This window comes from Cryptotermes secundus, unplaced genomic scaffold, assembly GCF_002891405.2.
Source record: "Cryptotermes secundus unplaced genomic scaffold, Csec_1.0 scaffold44, whole genome shotgun sequence".
Lineage (NCBI taxonomy): Eukaryota > Metazoa > Arthropoda > Insecta > Blattodea > Kalotermitidae > Cryptotermes > Cryptotermes secundus.
In genome coordinates, this window is record NW_019740383.1 from 681,549 (window position 1) to 691,702 (window position 10,154).

General features: G+C 38.6%; 1 protein-coding gene across 1 annotated transcript in view; it reads left to right on the forward strand.

Annotated features, from left to right (window-relative positions):
- Window positions 1–431: 431 nt before the first annotated feature.
- The window catches only part of LOC111872300 (microprocessor complex subunit DGCR8), a 28,504-nt gene continuing 18,781 nt past the window's right edge, over window positions 432–10,154 (forward strand). The window contains exons 1-2 of the mRNA XM_023866022.2: window positions 432–515; window positions 5,831–6,248. Of these exons, the coding sequence (XP_023721790.1) occupies window positions 5,849–6,248 (400 nt within the window). The 5' untranslated portion in view covers window positions 432–515; window positions 5,831–5,848. The remainder of the gene's footprint in view (window positions 516–5,830; window positions 6,249–10,154) is intronic.

Genomic DNA, 10,154 nt, shown 5'->3' on the forward strand with positions numbered 1-10,154 from the left:
TAGTAGGGTTCCTGACCTTAAATAGACACTTAGATTCAGGAAAAGTTGTGAGCGGTGATAGGCATCAGAGTAAATCTGAATAGTTTGTGTTAGGAACACTAACTGTAAATCTCAAATATTAACAAGTATAAATAATTGCAGTACTGAAAAAGTATTCTAATTTTAGAAAGATTATAGGCAGATTGATTGCGTAGGCACATCGCTAATTCTTCACTTGGCAAAGCCGTAACTCTTAACTAAACTAATTCCATTATATAGCGTCTTGAAGGTCTTGAAAGCGCCAACACGTGCACAGACGCATAACCGCGTTGGCTTGATTGATGTTTAAACAGCATCAGGTAATTTTGTGACGCAGAGGTATAAGAGGGAACTTTATGAATATGGATATAAAATAGAAGATTGGTAAGCCTGAGAAATCGGTACTGTGGTATCTGCTCAGCTGGACCAATTCGTTGTTACTTATATTAATTTACTTAGTAAGACTAAGCAATTTTATGTATATAACTTATGTATAAGTGAGTATAACAGTTCTAAAATAAGATATGGATTACATTTATTGTCTACGTAATGTTCTTTACATGCATTAGTCATGACCATATATGCACAGTAGTCTAGGTACACAAGAACTTATGTATATGTACACAGCCTTGTTACTGAAATGTGAGAATTGTAACAATAGATCACTGTGGTCGCGGTGCAAGGGCCAAGAAGGCCCACCCCTTATACATTCAAGGGATCGACGTCGATATATGTACTATGACGAATTATGCAATGCAGAAGTTCTATTAAGGAGGGGGTTGGTGTGTCTTGAATGTGCTCTCTCTCTTTACAAGAACTCTTGACATTGCAGTTTCATACATCTTTTTTATTAAATTCCTTTACTGCCTCTGCCACCACCACCACCACCCAACTTCATAGTTGTGGTTTATGGTTGGTTATCCCTGCTGCTGCCAATGCAAATGTCCAATCAGATTTAAATAAACAGGTTGGACTTTGGTGACATTGGTGGGAGTGGGGGATCTGGCCCCCAAGTGAAGGATACCTTTCATTCACCGAGGATCAGGTGGAGTTGTGTTATGGTAAGGAACAAGATAGAAGCAAGTAGTATGCAGACGTCCATTGCATTGTGTGGCCACCGTGGACACATTGTATTTGTTGTGAATGTAGGTTTTTCTTAGACATTAAGTTCTTCAAAAAGTATATATTCTACAGTATACTTCCTATCATCTCTACTCACTTGCACTACATCACAGCAGCAGTAAGTTTCATTATATTTTTCATATTGAATCTGGGTTTTATGTGGCAAGTTTCACATTATGTAAAGGTTTATTATGCTGGATTTCAAATGTTAGAATTAGGTATATCACCAGACCTTGTGGTTTTGCCATTAATATGATACTTGAGTTTTAAGTTGTGGGTTCAAATCCCAGCAAAGACAAGAATGCTAATGTTTTTCTTCAATACTTGTCATCATATTCACTGTCATTGAACTCTGAATTTAAGTGTGTTGCGGTGATATAAGTTCCCGCATAGGGGACAGGTCCATCTTCTCATAGAGGATACGCCATGATGACTAAGAATATAAAGGTAGGCATGATGTGCAGCATATGCCACCAGCCCCAGAAGGAGCTGAACACCAATATGGAGGGACTTGCAAATGTTTCCCTTGCAGACAGGGCATATATGGTTATATAAACCGTAGAGGTTAGTTCCCTCAGTTGTGTAAAATGTGGATATGTGAAGAGAAAGCACTAAAACTATTTTTTTTTTTTTTTGTTAGGAGGTTGTATTTCTCTAGTTTCAATTCATATCAGTATAAATATAATGTCATAAGAATTTTACAGTGATATAAGCATTTTTAGGGGTAGTTTTCTTTGATAGAGGTAGAAGTAAGTAACTAAAAATATCCCTGTAACAGGTTGTGGAGGCTCATAGGGTTGTGTGATGTTGAGGTTCCCACATTTTCTAGACAGTTGGCTCATGGATGGTGGTAAGGTTGTCAGTCTAACATGCTGGCCGCCCTTTATCCCCAAGAACTTCCAAGAATATTCTTGGTACTCATTTCTAACAGAAATGACCCCCGGGCCATAGTGCAGCTGGAAGGATTAGGTAAATTGAAAAAAAATCAATGACCTCATCAGGATTTGATCCTGTGACCTTCCAGCTTGTAGCATAGTGCCTCAACCAACTATGCTACTGCTGCCCCATTTGATAGAGGTTGGTTGGTTTGTTTTCAGTGGCTGCATTTGGGATCATTTAACCCATTTTGCTTCTTGCTTCCCAATAGAGAGCACTCAAGTTCTTGCTTTGTTGCATCTTGAAGAAGTTTGCGCTTTGGTAGAGGTAGCATAAGGCAAATAAGCGTTAAAGCTGTAGCTTTTATGAATTCACAAAAATAAATATTTTTCAATAATACTGTATTGGTCCAAATCCTTGTACCATTCTTAGCCAATTGACTAATATTGCAATCTTGGCTTTCTCTCTCCATTTGAGAAATTTCAATCCTCAGAGAAAGTGTTAACACTAGGCAATTGAATTGTCATCCTAACGCTCTAGCCGCTTTACCCCAGGGGAAAGAGCCCCTGGTACCCATTGTGTATGAGGCTGGGTTGTCCCCAGGGCTGTCCTGGACACTGTGGAGCAGAGAAAGAAGTCTCTTGCCTCTGCCAGGAATCAAACCCTGGCTGTCCAGCCTGTAGCCTGTTGCTATACTGACTGAGCTAGAAGGTAGTACTTTTCAAACAAAAGAGAACAGACAGTATTGCTTCTCTTCTCTAAAGAAGAATGTCTATACTCAGATGTAATAAGGTGGTAGGGGAACTGATGATTTTGAAGTTTTGTGAAGAAAAAAACGCTTAACTTTGTATACAGAATTAACAAAAATTAAAAACCCAAAGTTAATAAAACGTTTTGAGTCTTTACTTTTGGATAATTCTCTGTATAAAGTACAGTGTTTTTTGTCAGAAAACTTAAAAATCTTTATTTTCCCCACCACCTTAACCTCTGAGTATCTTTGTTTCTCTATATAGAAGAGCAGCAATACTGTTCATGGTTGTATTTTCTTTGAATAGTTAGTATCTTTTGAAATGTGGCTCTGTGTAATCCAGTAGAAATTTACTAGTGTTTTTGAGAGGTAGAACTGACTCTGGTAATTATCATTGAATTTCATTGCTGTCAACTTCATACAAAATTTTGTCCAATATCTTTCTCTCAAGGTTAAGTCCATATATACATGAAAAACTACTGATCAGATTTCTTGCATTCGTCAGATACCGGAGAAAAAATTTGAGTGCACTGAGACAGTACATCAGCTATTCTTAGACTTCAAGATTGAGTTAGGAGGGAAGTATTGTTCAATATTTTTTTTGAGCCTCAGTGAAGCAGTTGTACTATGAAAGTCAGATATATTGCCACAGATCTGAAATTGAATATCATGGTCCTTTCCACAGTCTTGCTTCACATTTGGGAGGTCTGTGATTTGAATTGCATTGCAGAATTCATTTTTTCTGATTGGGGGTTTGTGTAATTTTCACCTACCTTAAGGCAAATGCTAGGATAATACCTCAAGTTAGGCTAAAACATCTTCCTTCCACACCCATTCCAATTTTTTATTTATTATTCGTCCATCATTCGACGGTGTATAGTCTGAGCCTGTGACAAATATCATTATATAAACCAAGAGTACAATGAAACATGGCTCCAATCTGCTTAATGTCCTCATCTCAAGGGCTACGTCTGGTTTTTGTCCTTGGTTTTCCCCCACACCTGCTTTATCTCATCTGTATCCCTTATCAACGTTTCAGATGTAGTGGACTTATGCTGTTCCTCATAATGGAAATTTAAATACAAATTCAAAACCTGAACTCATAGTTTTGTGGGTCCTTAGTTATTTCTCTTTATATCAAAAAATTTAGGACTTGTATCTCGTATTTCATGAATGGAATGGAGATATCCGTTTATGTTATCAGTGCTGTAGTAATGGTATTTTCTGCTAGAATGAAACACTGGCTGCAGAAGAAGAAGATCCATAGAAATAAATATAATACTTCTATACTGTTACCATGCTTCTATGTATTAAGGAAATTTGTCACTTCAGAAATGTTATTTTATTTATTATTGGGTTATGTAATGGCAGTTTCAGTTGTTCAGATTATACATTGTCAAAAGAAATGATGATCAGTGAATGATGAATTGGAAAGTATATGGAAGGAAATGGTCATTTTCTAATTTTCATTTCATGCATCCTGTTGTGTTACAATATACAACTCTTTATTGACCATCACAGTGGTCAATAAAGGAAGAGGTCATTGTATAATTTAAAGTACTACACAGTATTTGTTTTAGAGGATTGAGAGAATAGGATTTGAGGTTCTCACAGCAGTGATTAGAGGAATTCTGTCTTCTGGGTTATATTGCTGTGTAGTCCATTGAAAATCAACTTTCAACAGACTATACAGCATTATATCCTAGCAAGAAAACTGTTGAGAAAATCCATCTTTTTTATGGATTATTTTGTGACTCTCTCAGTATCTGAGATGATGTAACACTGAATGGTAGTATGACTGATGATTATGAATTTGGAGGAGAACACTCATGGTCTGTTGTCTTTGCATTTTTTTGGAGAGAGAGTGGAAAAGCATGAAACATTTTGGTCAGGACAACTGGTGTCCTGGCCAGGATTTCAATGAAGCTGCTGCCAAATACAAGTTTACAACATTACCACCACACAAAGCAGCTCAGTTACAAGAAAACCATAATAAACCTTAATAATGGTGGCTGGCCTGTGGTTTAATATTTGAACCCAGGACTTTTAATGTGAGGGAGTGTTAACAGCTTGACAGCAATATTTAGATCACTTCCTAAAAATATATGTATATTTCTGATATTTTGGGTTTGAAAAGGATGGTTACTAATTCATGGCAAAGTGATGAAAAATGTGTAATGTATAATTTAAGGTTCTCATGGTGGTAGTTACAAAAATTGCCATCTTCTTGGATATAACGCCGCGTAGCCTCCTGAGCATCACAATACGATACAATCTCCGTGAGGCTCAACAGCCCTATCCGACTGACACCCCTGCCACCTCTGGTCTGCTGACCATTTGACCCTGCTCTACTTCCTCCCTCACTTGTCTGCTACCCACCTCATGAATACACCTGCTTTCTCATACCAACCCTTGCACATTCCTCCAGCTTCTCTCATAAACCTGTTTCCTGAAACTGGCGCTGCACACTCCTGCCTCCTGCATACACCTGTTTTCTCAAACTGGCCTTTGCACATTCCTACCCAGCTCTTGGTTCCTATTGGCTCACCCACGAAGCCAGGCAAGAGAGAGAGTAGCGAGCCAATGGGAACTGGGCAACACCCATTACCCTTACCCTGTGGTCCCTATATAATTGTATCTGGACTCACAGCTCCTTCTGCCTAGCCACCTGCTGTCACTGGTTTCTTGCTTGGTTCATTTTTGACCCTGAAGATGGAGGTGATACGTTCCTCCAAAACATCAGTTCATATACGAACTACACAGTGACATATCCCAGAAGATGGCAATTTTAAAAAATGTGTAATATTTTCCCTGGATGACCTCCCTTTTTGGTGCACTTATTATAAACAACATTTGACATTTTGTCTGTGTAGTTAAATTTGTGAAATATTCATTGAGGAGGCAGACTTTCCCCCAGCCCTACAGATTGCATTAATATGCATACATTATAATTTGCTTACTTAAAACCAAGACCTCAGCAGCATTGTTGATTTGATCTTTGTTTGTAGCTACACAATTGTAAAAACTACAACTTATTAATTCTGTGAATCTGTTGTCAACAAACAGTAAAATTCTCCATTTACGATGGTCCAACGGAAGCGTAAGTTATCTGATGATGTGGAAGGTGTTGAGGAACCTTGTAAGTGCCCATATGCATCGAGGGATATGCCAGTAAACACTGTCTCCTCAAGTACTAATTGTAATTCTCCAAGTGGTGCTTCAGTTTTACCTACCAAAGGAACAAACTCATGTGATATGTCAGTTTCAAAAGTAAAACATGAAAAAGATGGTGAAGTACACAGTGAAACGGAGGAGACGAAAGATGTAGAAGAAGATGTTGCAGTGGACTTAGATGAAAGTCAAGCACTGAGAGTGTTTGATGTTCTTGATGAAGAAGATTATGATCAAGATTCAGAAAACCAGTCAGAGGAGAGTTTTGACTCTGATGTTCCAGATGAAGAAATTGAGGCTATGTTAGAAGAAGGTATGAAATATATTAAGTTGTGTAATTTAGGTAACAGATTTAGTAATTTTTTTTGCCGTTGTATATAATCTGCTATCCCATTTTCTGTTCCAAAGTTTCATGATAATTACTTTCCTTATTCATTTTGTATTCATTCTTCTTAAAGCACGTGCTTTAAACAGTGAAGTCTTCATAGGTGATTAACCATATCAAAGTGGAGTTTAACAGAGGTAGACGTTCATGTCTGGCCTTGAACATGATAAAACAGATTAGAGCAATTTAAAAACATAAGGAAGGACCAGTGGAAAACAACATGAATTCTTATGACTGAGTGACTGATCCTGCCAATAGGCTGTACATAGCCCATACTGGGATACGATATCACTGACTATTTGCAACTGTGTCCAGTGTCATGGCAATAGGCCATACATAGCCCATACTGGGATAGGACATCGCTGACTATCTGCAACTGAGTCCAGTGTCATGCCAGTAGGCCGTACATAGTCCCTACTGGGATAGGACATCACTGACTATCTGCAGCTGAGTCCAGTGTCATGCCAATAGGCTGTACATAGTCCCTACTGGGATAGGACATCACTGACTCTCTGCAACTGAGTCCAATGTCCCCCACATGGTCCAGACAGTAGCATGCATTCAAGATGATGGATATAGGAACAACCTCTGCAGTGTAAGATTTGAGGCTTTCACGGCGGTGACTATGAAGAAAGNGCCCAAGTAGACTTCATTGCTCACTGTCAGTGTGAAAGCTTCAAGTCATTTGTATATACACATACACACACACACACACACACGCATGCACGCACAGATCACCCCCTCTACTTCAGACTAATTGGGAGTGAACTCTTGTCCAAATTATAGAAGTGGTACTGAAAATATATTCATGGAAGTTATAAAATGGGCTTCACATGTCTTTTAGGCAATACAGCCTCATTTTGAAACTTAGATTGCATATCATAAAATAAATTGCTTAGTATTAGTTAATATTATTACTTAGTAGTATCCCAGATCTAGAATGCTTTGACTTTAAATCTCTTTAAAAAGGCCTTGATGTTTGATGTGAGGCTTGCATGTAACTACTGTCATCTATGCTAGCATTACACCTGGCGGTTTGTGTACTGATCATGGCAATATGATCCTCAAGGTTGTAATGCAAAAAACAACCCAAAAAAACAGAAGTACATAAAAACAGTTGCCCAAATTAGTGAAGTCTGATAGTAAATGATATAAATATTTTTATATGGCCTGCCAGATACCGGTGTCATCTGATGAACAGGCAGTAGTCACTGTGTACAGTATATTTGCTAGTAGGTAGCTACTGTTTAGATCCAACATTTATTAAAATTTGGTATTAGGACTGACACCATGTTGAGGCATCTTCCTTGAGCACATGACATTTATTCATCTGATCATGAAATTCCTTGAATTTATGTAATCTGAAGGCTCATCATCATCATCATCATCATATCACAATTGACTCAATTCTGAACCAGTTTATTACTTGTCACTTCTTCACAACATGTTTTTTAAGTTATTATAGTCTTGTTGTAGTCACGTTCTATTATGTTTAGTGACTGTGTTGTCTGTGTTTTATATTATGTTATTTTGACTTGTTCCAGTGCTTAATTGGAACATTTGTTTTGATTTTTGACACATTCTACATCCAGTGGTGTGTGAACTTGTTTCTCGCCCTGTAATTGGATCTACTTGAATATAAGAATAAAGTAAATTAAGATCCAGTTTAATATTCCCTTCCATCTGCAGCTCATTAATTTCCAAAGGCTTGTGGCAGTAGTTGGTTTGTTAAAGAAATATTATATTATACATTACTGGGGTAGGCGGTATCATAGTTGGTTCAGGCACTATGTTACAAGCTGGCAGGTCATGGGTTTCAGCCCCAATGAGGTCATTGGATTTTTCAGTTGACCTAATCCTTCCAGCCGCACAATGGGCCCTGGGGTCGACTCATTCGCTAACAGAAATGAGTACCAGTAATCTTCCTGGAAGTAAAGGACACCTGGTGCGTGAGGTTGACAACCTCACCGCTATCTGTGAGGCAATTGTCCAGAAAATGTGGGAGCCTTGACATTTCACAATCCTATAGGCCTTCACGGATTGTTACAGGGATAGCAATAATTGTACATTATCCACTGTCTCAGATGCATCTGATGTACTAAGGGCGTTCTGTATATAATGCCTCCTATTTTTTTTAAAGAAAACTACAACAGATACAGAACTCATAATAACACAGTTAAATAGAGCAAGATTTCAGCTACTTACAGCTATTTTTCCACATAATCACCACCATTCGTTATGCACTTTTGCCAACGATGAACAAGAGCCTGTATGCCACGCCTGTAAAAGTCTGCACCAGCAGAGGCTAGCCACTTTCTTACAGCTGCAATGACAGCATCGTTGTCTGGAAAATGTTGCCCACGTAGTCCATCTTGTATAGGCCCAAAGAGATGGAAGTCTGAAGGTGCTAAATCGGGGCTATAAGGTGGATGTGGTAGGACAGTCCAGCCAAACTTTGCAATGTGCGCGGTGGTCGCCAAACTGGTATGGGGTCTAGCGTTATCATGTTGCAAGCAAAAGGTTGTCTGCTTCTCTTGCCTGACTCGGGAAATACGGGCTTTCAGCTTAGTCAGCGTCGTCTTGTAGCATTCAGAATTGCCAGTCCCTGGTCATTATCTGCTGATCTGTTCAGATGAGGCGCTGTTTATTGTGAGGAGTGGCAGCTGAGCAGGGACGCCCATGGCATGGCTTGTCATGCACTTCACTTTCGCCACTGTTGAAACGCACTACCCACCAAATCGCTGTGCTGACATCCGCTGTATTGCCTCCATACACCTTTAGCAAGTGTCGATGGATGTAAATGGGTACAATTTGTTCGGCAGTGAGAAATTCAATAACACGTTTCTCTTTCATACGCACTTCTATGTCAGACGCCATTTTGGTAGACTGCTCTGCTGTCTCTATCAGTCGCACAACAACCAAATTAACAGTACATTGGCAGGAAGGTTTAACCTTTACTACAACACCACCAACATCCAGCTCAGACGTTACATATTAACACAAAAAATAGTAGGCATTATATATATGGAACGCACCACATACATGCATGATGTTTCAAGAGTTTCTCTTCTCCCATCTTAAGGTGACTGTTGTTATACTGACAAATTTTTAAGATTGATAATGTGGGAACCTCAATATCTTACAACCCTATGGGCCTGCATGGCCTATTACAGGAATATCTTTACTTTACTTTTTAGCAATTAGATAGGATCAACCCTGGGACTTGTTGAGTACTAGACTAGTATCAGGCAGTCTAGTTTAGCGGCTAGTTATTTGTCTAGTATTGAAAAGTGTTGTGATCAATCTCAACTGTTACCACTGATCTTAATATACGTAAATAAAACAGTGTCTTAAAACAGTGACCACAAATCACCTGACTATCAGAATAGATCCCATCATCAGAATATTGTGTACACCTGATGCATCCCAGACTATGTACAATGCTCAACATAATACAGTGAAACCATCATTTACAGTTTCTTTGCAGAGCAATGCATTTTAACACTAAAATGTAGTAAAGGAATAAATGATATAACCTCCGTCTCAAGTGCAAACAATATATTCTTGTGTCTTTGATCTTGCTCTCTACACTACATGTTTCGGCCTCAGACGGCCATCATCAGGTGTATAACACTCGCGTCGCTGTCACACTGCACCCAGTTCAAAATTTAACATCTAAAACACTCTCCCTGTCATTATCAACTTCTACTTCGTTGATAGCTGTCCACCCGTAGATTACTTCACACACGTTAATTTTGTGTTTGTTGTAATAGCACCATAATAAAATCTTTAGTTCTAATTTTAAACTTTTAAATTCTTGTCCAAATTTTAAAA